Genomic DNA, 16,873 nt, shown 5'->3' with positions numbered 1-16,873 from the left:
TGTTGTCGTCATGTGACCATGTTACCAGGCCTTACAAAACGTACACCACTGTCCATTAAAATTTGCAACACCATGAAATCAGCATGCAACGAACGTCAAACTGGCGTGAAGTGTTCTATTTGCTTTCCTCGCGGAGTGTAAGCGCGGTCTGGGGCATCATGTCACGGATTGCGCTGCTCCTCCAGCCAGAGGTTCGTGGCGTCCCTCGGGCGTGGATGTGTGTGTTGTTCTTAGCATAAGTTAGTTTAAGTAGTGTGTAAGTCTAGGGACCGATGACTTCAGCAGTTTGGTCCCTTAGGAATTCACACACCTCTGAAACTACATGCTTGTTTACGCAAATGATTAGGATTACAGCGCAACTGCACAACATAGCACAAAGTAGATAGGAATAACGTCGTCTACATTCTGTAAATAAGGAAACATTATGTAGCGTGTTTCTCATACAGAAATCTCATTTTTAGTGCTACTTTCTTGTGAAAAGATCGATTTATGCTTCAATGTAGAGAATTTCTATCACCGCATGTCGGTAGTCGACCGTCGGAGGATCACCCGCTATCAAAACTGTGGTTTCACTTCCGCCACACTACTTTTCCCATTGATCAGGATCCCACGACTGTCTGTGAATATGGAATCGATCGATAGAAGAGCGCGATACACAGTGCTATGAAGGATCCCAGTTGCCACCTGTGACTAGTGCCCGGTAGGACAAACATAATGTTCTCTCAACTGTGTAGGGTGGTACAGCCACGTCACGAGCCTGAGTCAGAAATTAAACTTGCAAGAAAAGTATCCGCGAAGGAAGTCCGACGTCCTCTGGACCACTACTGAATATCTGGTTGGCCACCAAGGGACGACTACCCTGGACACGCGAGAAGTGTAGGACGTGTTCCAGTTCTGCGTACATCATCACAATGGACGCACCCCTGATGGGGTCTCCGAGCAGGAGATCAAATTTTGCCACATTTCATGGAACGGCGTAATGTTATGGAGACCCAGTGGGTACAAAACACGATCACCTCTGGTTCGCCTAAGTTACATTTATGACGTGGTAAAACTGTTGCTTGTGGCCTACGTTCGAGCACTCCAGACGTTATTATTCAACAAATTAATGCAAGACCATAAGTTCTACAGGTCTGTCAACCGTTAAAAACATCTCGTCATGGGTTACCGAGAGTCTGACTACTCTGGCACAGCCGCGCAGAGTGGCCGCGCGGTTGGAGGCGCCATGTCACAAATTGCGCAGTCCCTCCCGCTGGAGGTTCGAGTCCTCCCTCGGACCTGTGTGTGTGTGTTGGCCTTAGCGTTAGTTATTTTAACTAGTGTCTAAGTCTAGGGACCGATGATCTCAGCAGTTTGGTCCCTTGGGAATTCACACACATTTGAACAATTCTGGCCTATCGTTGAAGAAGCTAGTAATGACATACTGGTATGTGTCATCAAAGCTCAGTTCTGCTCGATGTCCAGCGAGGTTAGAATCATCGTTGCTGCAAAAGGCGGCTGCCCAGTGTATTAATTTTTGCGCTCTGTACGCCACCCAGTCATCTACAAATTTAATCATGTTCTTCTTACTATATTGCATTGCACAATAAGTAAAATTTAATTTTTTGCTAGCTTTTCTACTGCTGCAGTTTTAATGACCAACAATAAGTAGAGAAAGTGCGCTGCCCCGGAATGTTAGTGAGAGCGACATCGGAGAATACCTCGCGATGGTGTGTGAAAACGTCAGCAGCACTTAGCGGAGTTTCGCGGGGTGATTACTGTTGGCCAGTATGGGGCAGTATTATCAGTTCGTGCATTATTTAAGTATCTGAGGTGCTCGCATATGACTCGCTGCTGGACTGAATGTTAACGTGAGGGAAACCACAGGCATGGTCAAGATTCTGGTCAACCAGCTCTGACCACATTAAAGAAGGTCGCCGTATTGTGCGCTAGACACAATGTTACCCATTCACTTCAGCACATGATATCATGACACAAGCTGTCGATTCACTGAAACAAAACCGCACGATTTGTTGGGCACTATCAGAAGCCATGTTAGTGAATCTGTGTGACGAGCTTACACTGCCATTAACATCACAACACAGAGAGCTGCATTTTGAATGACATCCGGAAAGTATAGACTTCCGCCTAATGGCGTAGAATAATTTTGAACCAAGAATCTCGGCTCTGCACTGCCTGGAATGATTATTATCAGAGATTATGAAGTCCTCGAAGGGACACAGACCAATTCTACCAATGTTCTGGAGGGAGAGGTCGGTATTACTGCAAGTGTTACTGTGTGGCGAGCCATCGCGTGAGATTTCAGGTCACTTCTGGTAGGCCGGCCAATGTGACCAAGCGGTTCTAGGCGCTTCAGTCTGGAACCGCGCGACCGCTAAGGTCGCAGGTTCGAATCCTGCCTCGGGCATGGATGTGTGTGATGTCCTCATGTTAGTTAGGTTTAAGTAGTTCTAAGTCCTAGGGGACTGATGACCTCAGATGTTAAGTCCCATAGTGCTCAGAGCCATTTGAAACATTTTTGATCTTCTGGTAGTCCCAGTGACCTCTGGTGACACAGAGGTGGCTCACAGACGCTCTGCGTTCTCAGATGTTTCCTACCATTAAACTGTATTTCGGTACCATCTTTCAACAGGACAATACTCATCCACGTACTGCACGTTATTGTCTTAAATGGTTGGATGATGTTGAAGTAGCCAGCAAGATCTCCCAATTAGTCCCATGTGTGCGACCAAGGATGTCAAATCTATACCGGAATCAACATCGGGGCTATGGAGGGCCAGATTCAGTAGTTACAGAAAAATGTATTGCGAATACATGGAAAGAAGGATCCTTTATTGTGTGATTATATGATAGTGGAACAAATACTGGTAGCATTTACTTCTGTAAAACATCTGGGAGTATGCGTGCGGAACGATTTGAAGTGGAATGATCATATAAAATTAATTGTTGGTGAGGCGGGTGCCAGGTTGAGATTCATTGGGAGAGTCCTTAGAAAATGTAGTCCATCAACAAAGGAGGTGGCTTACAAAACACTCGATCGACCTATGCTTGAGTATTGCTCATCAGTGTGAGATCCGTACCAGGTCGGGTTGACACAGGAGATAGAGAAGATTCAAAGAAGAGCGGCGCGTTTCGTCACAGGGTTATTTGGTAAGCGTGATAGCGTTACGGAGATGTTTAGCAAACTCGAGCGCCCACGGAAGCTTTCCGGCAGTCGTTATTCCCGTGAACCATACGCGACTGGAACAGGAAAGGGTGGTAATGACACGTAAAGTGCCCTCCGCCACACACCGTTTGGTGGCTTGCGGAGTATAAATGTAGATGTAGATACGACTGTACTACACCTTTACCATCCGAATCAAAGTATGCATCTACACCCAACAGGTTATAAGATCCAGAAAAGGGACCATCAGCGTGCTTGTATTGCCAATTTCACCGTACATTTCACTTTATTCGCAAAAATAACGCCAGATAATATCTCAGTGCATGAGGTTTCGTTCAAAAGCACTTGAAACAAGGAGTACAGTGATATATAGAGCTTTTCACGAACTTTAGAACAATGTTAAATGAGATGAACAGTTACGTTTTACAGACCATACTTGCTTTGCTATCTCTCTTGAAACGAGAGTTAGAAATAGTGACCATGCAACAAAATTACGTGCTTATCTGTGTATTATTATTTGTCGCAAACCACGTTCTGATATCTTGAGTCGTTCTTGAAATAGAAAGGTATTACGTCTTACGCTATTTACCCTGCATATGCGGTGGTTTGAGTGAATAGTGAGACAGGCTATGTGGATACTGGCCGAGGAACATGGCTGGTCAGTTTGTGTCTTGCGTAGTTACGTGCATTACTATGGAAAGGTGCCCATAATTTAGATTGCATTTAGTAACTATTTAAGCATTCCATAAAGTGGGCATCACAAGACCCACTAAAGGAAATCGGAAGAAGTTCTGTTTAGACGCACAACAAGGCACATATCAATATTGTACACGCAAGTCAAGGTATTATAGCGTCTAGAGCTAAAACCAAATCGGCAATTAATAGTTTAATTACAGCCACTGCAGTATATGTCATGGCAGACACTACGCAAAGTGAAGAAATTGGTCATTATGATTGCTAAAATGGATGAGAAAACTGGATGAAAATGGAAACTGCACGTTTCTGCAATGTGAACGTATTCTAGAAAATGAATATTCATGTATACATTATTTGAAAATGACTGAGGATACTTCATGATTTCTACCAGAGATTGCGCAATAGAAATTAACGAAACAGGGTACCGTGATGATAAAATTCATTGCAAATAGCAGGAATTATTTGTTACCTGAAGATCCTTTGCTACCCCTTTCTTGATACGTCAAGATCATTTCCAGTGTCAATTCTGTTTGAGTCTCTAACGGAAAAGCTTTCTTGGCAGTTTTCAGACGGTTTTCCTTCTTGATTGCAGTTTACCTGGCAGACTTCGTTTAGTGCTTGCTTCTGTTCTGACAGTATTGATTGAAACTCTCATTTAAGCTTTGCACCAAGTTAATATATTTTTCCTTCTTTTCCATCGAAAACACTTCGTCAGGTGCCGACAGCGTTCCCTCTGTGTACGAGTTGAAAGAAAACACATCAGTGAAAGCTTGCATTCGTGTATTATCGGATGCGAGTTCAAGCACCTTCGCCTTCTTCATTTCCATACAACATGCATAAGCAGGGTGGAGTTAGTAAGTTTAGACAGTCTGTACAATAAAGCAGCCTTCGTTCTGAGCTAAAGGGAAATGCAGTTAGGTTTCCCACAATATGTGTCCATTTTCTTTATAGGAGCAGCATATTTCTATACGTGCTGTCAACATAAAAATGTTTTTCACTTTAGTCGCATGAACACCCAGATTCCAAAAGAAAGAGAAGGCAATCAGTGGTATTTCGTAGGATTAGAAGGGACGTGCTATTAATCAAGATCATTGAACCATTCTCCATTTGGAACTACCATTGTGTTCCATACCGTCTTTTGCGTATTTCCATACTACGGCGCTATCAAGGAAAACCTGAAACGTTCGCAACAATAGCTATAGCAGCAGTGCAGGTACGGAGCCTGTCACAGATGTGTTCCCTCGAGAACTGAGCACCGTATTTACAACAGGGGACAGGTTCACTGCAGGGGTACTACACATCTGCGCCAGCGGTAACTCTCTTGCTAAGACAACGCACAGCTAGTGAGGACTTACCTGGTTCTCAGCGAGCTGGAAATGTTGGTCGGTGCCGTTAATATTCAGTGTGACCTGAGATCCGTTCCGCAGCGGGCCCAGCCAGGTGATGTCCCCCAGCGTTGGCACTGCCTCTGCAAAAGACCACAAAGCGAATGCCAGAATATGTGATACTTCATGCATATTTCCGTATTATTGTATTTTTGAAGCACTATGTTGTTTCATTGTTGGTGACTGACCAAGATATTTTATTTCTTTTACTGTTGGTCCAACACGTCGCACCACAGAGGTAAGGGGCGTGATTTCAGCGGCATAACCAACATACTTTCAAGCAAAGTGCCTTGAAAAAGCAGTGTATTTCGAAGATATTGATTCAGATTCACAAGAAAATAACTTCTAAGTAAATGAAGATAGAAACTTGAGACAAATTTAAACTTGCACATTGAAACTAAAAGATTATCTAAGTACCGTTTCATGTGTAGATATCTCCGGCGCAACTGCTAGAACGTGCCGAAAATTTCAGTTTTCGACCGGCCGTTGCTTGTGAGGGCATTTCTTAGCAATAACAATAATTCAGAGTGGCTTGAATGTTGATTGCAAGTATTTCAACTGGACACCACTTCGGCGACCTCTGTGTCCCTAATCTGGGGTAGGGAAACCTACACTTTAACGTGAAACCCGAACCACGTGTCATTGCTGGCGATTCCTCACATCGTTAAACGGTGGAGGCTAGGATAAACACTGAAAATTTCCGTGGTTTGATAGGAATTCGATCCGCTTAGCTTTCGGTTACCGCTAGACCATAAGAACCGATAATTCTTAACAATAACCTACCTAAATGTAGAACCGCCCGTGCCTGTACACGTATATCGCATTGCATCACTGGCCTTCTACGTCACATGACCTCACGCTAAGAGTCTGTTGTGTACATAGCTCCGCGTAGTCAGCGCGTACACAACTTTCCCACTAGAGCGCGCCCCGCTAAGCACAACAGCGCAGGCGCAGCGCTCGTCCGTCTCCGCACTACGAGATGGCGCTGTCTTAGAGACGGACCAAATTCTGCTTCCGCCGATCCGCGTATTAATATGTACCGCAGCCAATGAGATTGCTGCTAACGTAGAACCTTTTCTCCTCGCGGATCATACTTGCGCAGTGATACCTGAACGCTCGAGGCATTATAATGAGTGTACAGCCCTTCGATTAGTCCGCATTAGTCTGCATTAGTCTGTAGTCAAGTTTTAGTCTGCGCCTAATAAGATTATCATATTCCTGTACATAGCCATGAAGATAAATGTATAGACACTTTGTCAAGTATCAGAGATATGTGAGAATAAGATTAACATACCAAGACCAAAGGAACTTCAGATTGTCAATTGTAAATAGCATCCAGAACCAAGTTAAGTTATTTTTAAGCTTGTTATTATTTTAATAAATGTGTCTGAAAATTAATCAAGTTCTGTTTGAAGTTGGTCACCGTCAATCTGCTACTCTAAGCGTGCAAGTGGCATTTCTATCGTCTGACCTAATGGCAGAAGATAAACACGCCACGAGAAGACCAGGAGACATATTGCTGGCACTCGCCTACTTCGTTAGAGCGACAAGTCAAATAATCTGATGGTGTGTGTACCAAAGCTCTTACAGTACGCACACCACAGAGTCTTTTTTTCTTTTTTTTTCGTGCCGTTTTGTCAAACACTCTGTTTACGTACTTCCGATTTCAACAGCTTTGGGAGAACTGTGACACAGCATAGCCACATCAGTTAAGGAAAACTATGGAAGTTTTACTTTCGTCTACAAGGAATGATGTAGACACATAACAGAGTGTCTGTACACTGGTCATAAAAATATCGCAACCGACAGGGAACTTTTTGTCTCATTCAAATCCGATAATAATAACTGATTTTAAATACAGGTCCATGTCAATTAGTTTCCGAGCAAACATTGCGATGGGAACTGGATGCAAAGGGCATCAGAAGCAGATTGCTTCGCAAAAGACCTTTGTTCATAGTGACACATAAGACCGCACTAAACAACACAAAATACGGCCAAAAGTTGATTTTAAACGCGAAGTGTGGTCCGACGAGACGTGATCTTGCCTCGGGGTGTGCACCAACGGGTCAGTGTAGCGTTTAACCACCAGATGTGGAGGTGGTTCTGTGAAAATTTGGAGGTGTTTCTAGGACTACCACTTGGGCGCACTTCTTCAGGGTGCCGTGAAAATGAGGCAGAATGTTTATTTCAGTCTTTCTGGTGACAAGGCGTTGCTCTGAGTTTGCCGTGCACACTTCCAAGATGATAACAGTTATAATCACAGAGCTGGTCTGACGAACACCCAGGCACTCTACCCCACCTCGAATGGCTGTCTTAATCCTTTATGTGGCAGTGGTAAATATACATTGAGATGACAAATGCAAGTGGTTAGCCATATGCACAAATACTGATGGCGGTAATATCACGTACACAAGGTATAAAACGGCAACGCATTGGCGGAGCTGTCTTTTGTACTTAGGTGATTCACGTGAAAAGGTTCCCGACGTGACTGTGGCCGCAGGACGGGAATTAACAGAGTTTGAACGCAGATAGGTATTTGGAGCTAGACATGTGGAAAATTTTATTTCGGAAATCGGTAGGTAATTCCATATTGAGAGGTCTACAGTGTCAAGAGAGTGGCCAGAATACCAAATTTCTGCTATTACCTCTCACCATGGACAACACATTGGCCGCAGGCCTTCACTAAACGACCGAGAGCAGCGGCTTTTGCTTGGAGTTGTCAGCGCTTACAGACAAGCAACAGTGAATTAAATAACCACAGAAATAAATGAGTGGAAAAACTTGGCCGTGTCAGAGGGGTCCCGATTTCAGTTGTTAAGAGCTGATGGTAGGGTTCCAGTATGGTGCAGACCTCAAGAAGCAATGGAACCAAGTTGTCAAGGCACCGTGCAACTGGTGGTGGTGTATGCTTTGCTCACTGGGTCCTCTGGCCTAGCGGAACCGCTCATTGACTGGAAATGGTTATGTTCGGCTACTTGGAGACCATATGCGCTTACGAACTTCATGTTCTCAAATAACGATTTCACCGTGCCATAGTTGTTCGTGTGTGGTTTAAGGAACTTTCTGGGCAGTTACCGCGAATGATATGGCCACCCATATCACCCGACATGAATCCCTTCGACCATGTATGGGAGATAACGTATAAGTCAGTTCGTGTACAAAATCATGCACCAGCAACACTTTTGCAATTATGGACGTCTATAGAGGCAACATGGCTCAATATTTCTTCATGGGACTTCCAACGACTTATTGAGTCCACGCCACGTGTACACTCTGCTCTACGCCGGACGATAGGTGGTCTGACACTATATTAGGAGGTATTTGATGAGTTTTGCCACCTCAGTGTATATACTACTGGGTTACATGCTGTGTATTACTTTATTTAGTAATGACGATTGATGTTATTGGTATTAATATTTCCACAACAGTCTCTATAGTAAATATGAGTACCATTCTTATGTGCCTAAGTTATTAGGCGTGAGTTATCAGTGAACAAGTCAGAAATGGTAAGAATATTTACCGATAGGCTTAGAGCCGCTCGTCTACATTTCTGGTTTCCCGTCCGCTACTATTTGTCTCATGTGGATTTTTGTGTTCTGGTATCTTAAGTTCAGTTCACAGTAACATTTAGTACATTATAAAGTTTAAAATCAGTATGTGAGATAATTTTAATCATACTTACAACTAGTTTTGTTCTGCACCGTACACGTCAGCAAACAAATTGTCGTGAATTTAGCTCTCAGTTACAGTCCACTTTACTGGTTATATGCTGAGAAATGCTTCTTCAAATGTAGAAATAAATATTTTCATAAATATTTTCGGAAACATTAGAGATAATATAAAACATTTTTGCTGACAGTGAACATATAGTATGATTACTCAAAATATGGAACACGACTAGTTTATGCACACTCTTGAATGTAACTGGTATGTTATTTACTTTTTTTGTTTGGTGTTTAGAGGGATCTTATTGGCATTTGTGAATGTTTCTTTTGTCTATAGAATGATGTCAGGGAGATGGAGTAGCTGCGTGGCAGATAAAGTTCGGCCTTTGGCTGGGAGAGGAGGAGTAAATTAGTGTTTAACGTCCCGTCGACAGCGAGCTCATTGGAGACGGTCCACAAGCTCGGATTAGGGAAGGATGGGGAGGGAAATCGGCAGTGTCCTTTCAAAGGAACCATCGTTGCATCCGCCTGAAACGACTTAGGGGAATCATGGAAAACCTAAACACTGATGCAGAAGGTTTAGCTACTCACATTTCCACAATTTCAAACACTTCTACAGTAACTGACGGAAGTCTGAATAACAAAGTGCCAAGTCGATCAGTGGGTCCAGCGTTTGGTACACAGGCAGCAGGTTGGGTAGGCTGTTTGCATGTGCTCTAAGCAGCTTTTAAAACAAGCCGCGAAACGCACTCTGTTAATGGTGAGGCTGAAAATGTGGATTTGTATGCATGGTCTAAAGTTGAACCCCAATCTTTTGGGGACTGTCATCCTTCTGTGGACATATGTGTCGAAATTTATAATTTCCTGCAGATTCTTTTCGAACCTCCTAGTAAAATTACTATGTACAATTATGAGCTCCTGATTCTTTTGTATTAATATTCACCACTCTATAATTCATGATTGTCGTAGAAGTACACTACTGGCCATTAAAATTGCTACACCACGAAGATAACGTGCTACCGACGCGAAATTTAACCGACAGGAAGAAGATGCTGTGATATGCATATGATTAGCTTTTCAGAGAGTCAAGAGATGGGAACGTTTGCAAGACAACAACGATCTGCACGAACAGTTCGACGACGTTTGCAGCAGCATGGACTATGAGCTCGGAGGCCATGGCTGCGGTTACCCTTGACGCTGCATCACAGACAGGAGCGCCTGCGATGGTGTACTCAACGACGAACCTGGGTGCACGAATGGGAAAACGTCTTTTTTTCGGATGAATCCAGGTTCTGTTTACAGCATCATGATGGTCGCATCCGTGTTTGGCGACATCGCGGTGAACGCACATTGGAAGCGTGTGTTCGTCATCGCCGTATTGGCGTATCGCCCGGCGTGATGGTATGCGGTGCCATTGGTTACACGCCTCGGTCATCTCTTGTTCGCATTGACGGCACTTTGAACAGTGGACGTTACATTTCAGATGTCTTATGACCCGTAGCTCTACCCTTCATTCGATCCCTGAGAAACCCTACATTTCAGCAGGATAATGCACGACAGCATGTTGCAGGTCCTGTACGGGCCTTTGTGGACACAGAAAATGTTCGTCTGCTGTCCTGGTCAGCACATTCTCCAGATCTCTCATCAATTGAAAACGTCTGGTCAATGGTGGCCGAGCAACTGGCTCGTGACAATACCCATCCAAGCTCTGTTTGACTCAATGCCCAGGCGTATCAAGGCCGTTATTACGGGCAGAGGTGGTTGTTCTGGGTACTGATTTCTCAGGATCTATGAACCCAAATTGCATGAAAATGTAATCACATCTCAGTTATAGTATAATATATTTGTTCAATGAATGGCAATTTATCATCTGCATTTCTTCTTGGTGTAGCAATTTTAATGGCCAGTAGTGTAGATAATAAATTGAGCAGTTCTATTTAATACTGCTCTTTGGAACACATTCTGACATGTACCCTCTGACTTTTATGTTGGATGAAAATTTTTTTACTTAAAGGATTAATATTACAGAAAATATTTAGGGTTATTTAGAGCAGCGGGTGCACGAGCAAGTCTTTTCTGAAACCCTTACCTGTTGTGGCCACTACGGTGATATCGAAATCTAGACTGGGCTCTGAAACAAATGGAAATGACATTAGAATCAGATCGAGAGTAGTTTATTCCATAAGATGTATCAAAAAATTTCCGTTTGAGGGCGTTGGGACAGCTTAAATGCAACCCAGTGCCACTCCGATGTGGGTGCGTGAGCACCGACATGCAGAGAAGTAATTAGCGTGGCCTTCGAACGAGAAATTTTTGATCGTCCCTTCTAATACACATCGTGCACTGAAATAAAATTGTTGCTTTACTCTGTTATAGCTTACATCTTTGACACTTTTCAGAATGCAGACTTTAATTTTTATCTCCTTGACTAGCTTTCTTACTTCTTCTATTTTTAATAGTGGATGCCTAGAAAGATACCAGAATATAAGGTTGAGAGTAGGATGGGCAGAATAGGGAACATCTAATAGAGCAACATAATCGTAGGTCGAAAATGCACTCTTGTGGAACTACGCCTATAAAACAGCAGCCAATCTTCAAAGAGAGAGCGAACATGTGCACATTTAACACAAACTAATTTGCCCCAGTTGATCCTCGTTACCTTAAAGAACACTATGAATAGTTAAATTAACTCAAATAACTGTTTAATTAAACTGTCAAGGCTAGGCTAGCATTAAATTTCTACCCTAGTGTGGTTTCGTTACACACGATTCTTTGTTATTTTTACTGTAGGAAGCTGGATTATTAACTCAGTCACTACAGATGTATTGTAACTCCATTAAGTTGTCAAGATAAAAAGCTGCACTTCAGAAATAGGACTGCAGCAAGGTAATGATATTTGTATTGTATGGGGCAGTGCTTTTAATCATTACATCAATAGAGTACGTGCTTTAAATTTTGCTAACTAACGGAGAACATGAACGAACTTCTGTTCCGTAAAATAGATCAATAGCTATAAACTAGGCATCAACAAAAATGAAAGTAAACATGTCAAAGATTCTTATTTTTTCATATTACATTTTTACAGCAAACCATTTAAATGGATCAACTCAGCCTAATTCTGCATCCAACATTGCTATAAAGTTGAATTGTCGAAGATATCCTGAAAATATTTTGCGACGAGCTCTTCTGGGGTGTTGACTTCCATGCACTCTTCGTTGCTAGGTAGCCATTCTGTGGCCGTAGCTCGACAACTTGCGTATCGCACTAATCTGGGAAACGTCTGTATTATTCGTCGAAATCTTTCTCTTCTGTGGCAGTGCTGCCATTTTTCTTTCGACTTCTATGTGTCAAGTGCCCGAGGCCAATGTACAGCAGTTGTTTTTCGTCCTATAGGCTGGAGACACAAACTATCCAGTTACACTGCTTTCAGTCTGCTATAAAATGTTTAAATCACATAACTACTGTCTGCTCATGCAAAAACTTCCCACATAATGTCAGAGTGTCACATAATAATTACTTTCCAGCATTTTTCGATCCGGTTCTTCATCTTTCTCATCAAATATTATGTAGTTAATTAAAATTTACTTTTACTCACATTTCTTTGCTTATTTGGTGATGAATCAGTGGATTGATAGTGACTTAAATTTTTCTGCTACAAGACTTGACCTGTCCTAGATGACTTACCTGTAGCTACTTCACGACAGGAATAGCTCACCGACGCACTAAAACATGTCAACATTCCCACTTGGTCCTGAAGGTGTTTTCCATAACGAAATTTTCCACATTGAAATAAACGTAGGACATCGAGCAATTGTCTGGTTAAGGACGATAGTTTCTGTTCTTCTTTGCTATGTGTACCGTGTGGTACCTCATTACTAGAACGTTTCCTAACCCATGATTTTACTGACATGCAACTGAACTTATATTTGTATCCCTGTGAGCTCTTTTGGTGGGTTACAGTATTATATTCAACTGACACTGAGTTTCGCTGTAGATATGCCTCGGTATGCCTTTGAGCAGTGTAAATGCATTTGTCAATAGCATAAAAGTCAAAAGGAAGTCCGCACGAAATTCAAAAGGAAGGAAGAAGCAATCAGGATTAGCATTTAACAGTTCCAAAGAACGACGACGACAGCGGCTTGCTGTCGTGGTAAACACCGGCAGCCAAGGCCACGACCAAAGACGACAGCTTCGCAAATACGCCCCATCCACATTGCCATTAGCGGGCACGCCTGTTGCGGCCCTGCTTGTATCTGCGATGTCTCTGGCCCCAAGTAGCCCGAGTTATATCCTTTCTCCACGACCGTATTGATTCAGTATGGCTGGAGCCAAGCCACCTGAAGCTGACGCACTGTCGTCGACACCATCACTTTCGGAGCCCACATGTGGCACCAGCAGTCCACCGCGAGCAACGGACGTCAGCATCAGGATTTGGTATCCAGTTGGCTCAGACCTTTTCTGTGAATGTAACCTGAGAAATTAGCGATTGATCGAAGAAGTTTTGCAGTGTCTCTATGACGAAATTATCGTTTGCTCTTGTGGTTTCATGGGAAAAGTCTCTTTTACGTTATTGCTAATAGCGTGTTTATTGTTATTTGCCTACCTAGGAGATTGTTCTTGCTAAATGAGCCCTTGTCAGGCACCTTCAGTCACTGGCGACGAGATTTTTGGTGAATTTCTCCCCAAATTATCACAGTTCCCATGTTAGATGGTGTTCTTTAGACAATTTTTCCCACTTGTGGTTTACTAACACTGTTCATTTCAGTATGTTCGCTGTCAACATAGACGTAACCACCCATTTCCTCATAAGATTACAGCCTTCACAAAAACCTTTGTTTCAAACGATTGCCCCAACCACCACGGCGCCATAGGTCTGCCATAGTCTTTCCCCACACCGACTCATGCCGCACCGCCATTCCCATTTTCCGCATTTGACGACAAAGCGTAACTGTCGGTACCTGTATACCTCACCTGGAACAGCATTTCATTGATGTTGGAATTTCAGGTGACAGGCATTAACGAGATTTTTATAGCCTTACTGAGGTGATGAAGTGTATTACCTTGATGAGAATGAGATTTTCACTTTGCAGCGGAATGTGCGCTGTTATGAAACTTCCTGGCAGATTAAAACTGTGTGCTTGACCGAGACTCGAACTTGGGACCTTTGCCTTTCGCGGGCAAGTGCTCTACCATCTGAGCTACCGAAGCACGACTCACGCCCGGTCCTCACAGCTTTACTTCTGCCAGTATCTCGTCTCCTACCTTCCAAACTTTACAGAAGCTCTCATGCGAACCTTGCAGAACTAGCACTCCTGAAAGAAAGGATACTGTGGAGACATGGCTTAGCCACAGCCTGGGGGATGTTTCCAGAATGAGGCAAAGGTCCAGAGTTCGAGTCTCGGTCGGGCACACAGTTTTAATCTGCCAGGAAGTTGTATTGCCTTATTCAACACACGAATGCTGAAGTCGAACTACATTATTTGTCTTATCATCAGATTAAAACTATATTAATGGTACAGGTTGACTCTGAAATAGAAGATAGTAGCAACCAGCCACATTTTACAATTTATTGAGATAGCGCCGATACCGGTTTCGAACCGAGAGATTCATTTTCAGACGGCTAGTTCACGTTTTACATTAGCTTTCGCCTTTTTCTTCGCCAACTGACGAAATTTCCTTGGTGTGGTGGTGCCCTAAACCAAAACAAGATGTGTTACAACGTCTTTTTAACCATAATTGTGCTTCCCAATGATTTTAATTGAAATGACGAATTATTAAAGGAAAGATGTTTCTGTTACTTACGGTGAAAAATCCACACCATTATGTTCCAGTGCAGACTGCTTATGATCTAGCAGCAGCGAAAACAGTATCATGTACTTTTTGTGTATATGTATGCACATAATCTAAAGCACCACTTACACAGTCAGAAGTTTCATCACATGGAGGTATGTATACAAAGATGGCGATATTACAACCATAACGATGCCAAAGACATCCACTCTCAGAGATATTTTGTTATATACATGTATGTGACAGTAGAAATTTGCAAATTGCTAATGTTACATTACTTACTATTTATATGGAAAGAAAACCGATTAAAATTAAGATATAAATAAAGCAGTCAGTTATAAAGCGTTACTGCAGTGATATTCCGTAAATATTATGGTACACATTGGAATCAAAGTAAATGATAAGGGCCAGATGTACATAAATAAATATTACAACTATTGACTTATTATGTAAATATTATGGCATACACTGACACGACGGTAAATGGTTTGGAACGGATGGGCAAATATAAATATCACAAGAATGGATATTTCATTATTTTTTTATTATTATTACTTTAAATTGGAAACTAGGTGAATGAAATTTTGAAGAAAGGCTGCATTGGCTAACTCAGTTTGTTCACTGAGGACATTTTGTCGTGATTTACTTTTATGTACACACATTTCTATCTCTTCAGAGCAAGTTCATAAAACTATCTTTCTCAGAATGGTACAATACTTGTACATGGTCTTCAATACTCTTTATTCCATTACTGTTACTAGTTTTGTGCATGGAAAATGTGGATTTTGATATGTTGTTCAAATGTATGGGATCTATATGCTCTTTGAGCCGAGTCTCAATGCTGCTTTCAGTTTGTCCTGTATAGGAAGTGGGGCAACTTTGGCAGCTGAGTTTGTATATCCCAGATTTTTTGTATGGGAGGTTGTTATTCTTTAAGTTTTGAACTGCTAACTGCTGGAGTATGTTGTTTGTGTAGAAGCTTATTCCAATGTTTGTGTTTTTAAATAGATTGCTTACTTTACAGGATATGCTCCCTAAGAAAGGTAGTGCAATATATTTTTTGCTGTTTTTTACTGTCTCCTGCGTAAGTTTTATGGTTGCTGTTAAGCAGCTTTGTTGGCTAATGGTTTTGGATTTTTTGTGATAGTTTGTCTATCATGAGAGGGCTGTATCCATTGTTTGAGGCTATGGTTTTAATGATACTGATTTCTCTTTCTTTTGATCTGGTTCAAGTGGAATTTTGCGTAGCCGATTCAATGTGGATCTAAAATAACCCATCTTATGCTGGTTTGGATGAAAAGATGGGCTGTTGATACATACATCAGTGGATGTTGGTTTTCTATAAATCTCAAAATCTTGTTTATGGTTTCTTTGGTGATTTTTACTTCTAAGAAATTGATGCTGTTGTTGGTCTCGTGTTTAACGGAGAATTTAATGTTTTTGTGCTTGCTACTCATATTTGTTGCTAATGTGTCTCTTTCCTCATTGGTACCATGTGTGTCATCAACATATCTTTTGTAGTGGTTGATTTTGCTGTTGATGTGGTTGTTAGCTTCAAGAAATATCTACTCTAAGTGATTTATGCAAATATCTGCTAACATCCCAGCTAGGCTGCTACCCATTGCCAACCCATCTTTCTGTCTGTATATTTTGTTATTACAACTGGAGTAATTGTATGACAGCACCAAGGTGAGCACACAGCCACGGGCTCAAAATGTCAGTTTTTGACAAAATAGCACTATATTAATGGAGCTATTAGATTCCCAAGTTCATGTGACACTAGCTCACCACAAATTCTTCAGTTCCCTCACAAGGAATTGCTAAACACACTGGGAATGGATAGTAAATTCCTTCTTCCAGACGGTTATTTTCAGTGCACAAATTCAGAGTGTAAGCAACCGTATACTGATTCATTGGTGCATATGATATTAACCCACGCACCCAATGAGGCTCTGCGAACTGATCTCCTCAACTCAGTAACCCTCTTGTAGGCGTGTGTTCCGCTCACTTCAGACTTTGAACAAAGAGTGCGCTCCTCAGTGGCCTCGGGGGTAATTACCAGGTGCTGTCCATGCACGTCAAGATCCAGACCCACGCCCCCGCCATGGCAGCATCACAGATCCACCGGCCAAATTTTCCTTTCCTTTGTAAATTTTGGGAAGCCGGTGTCCAAG

General features: G+C 42.3%; 1 protein-coding gene across 1 annotated transcript in view; it reads right to left on the bottom strand.

The window, feature by feature from the left end:
* The window catches only part of LOC126170653 (inter-alpha-trypsin inhibitor heavy chain H4-like), a 191,703-nt gene that overhangs the window by 25,078 nt on the left and 149,752 nt on the right, over positions 1 to 16,873 (bottom strand). Inside the window, exons 14-15 of the mRNA XM_049920743.1 lie at positions 10,999 to 11,040; positions 5,215 to 5,327 (exon numbers count right to left, since the gene is read on the bottom strand). Coding sequence (XP_049776700.1) covers positions 5,215 to 5,327; positions 10,999 to 11,040 — 155 coding nt within the window. The remainder of the gene's footprint in view (positions 1 to 5,214; positions 5,328 to 10,998; positions 11,041 to 16,873) is intronic.

The sequence above is a fragment of the Schistocerca cancellata genome, chromosome 1, assembly GCF_023864275.1.
Source record: "Schistocerca cancellata isolate TAMUIC-IGC-003103 chromosome 1, iqSchCanc2.1, whole genome shotgun sequence".
NCBI lineage: Eukaryota > Metazoa > Arthropoda > Insecta > Orthoptera > Acrididae > Schistocerca > Schistocerca cancellata.
The sequence above is the reverse complement of the archived record's forward strand: the minus strand, read 5'-3'. Positions and strand labels throughout refer to the sequence as shown.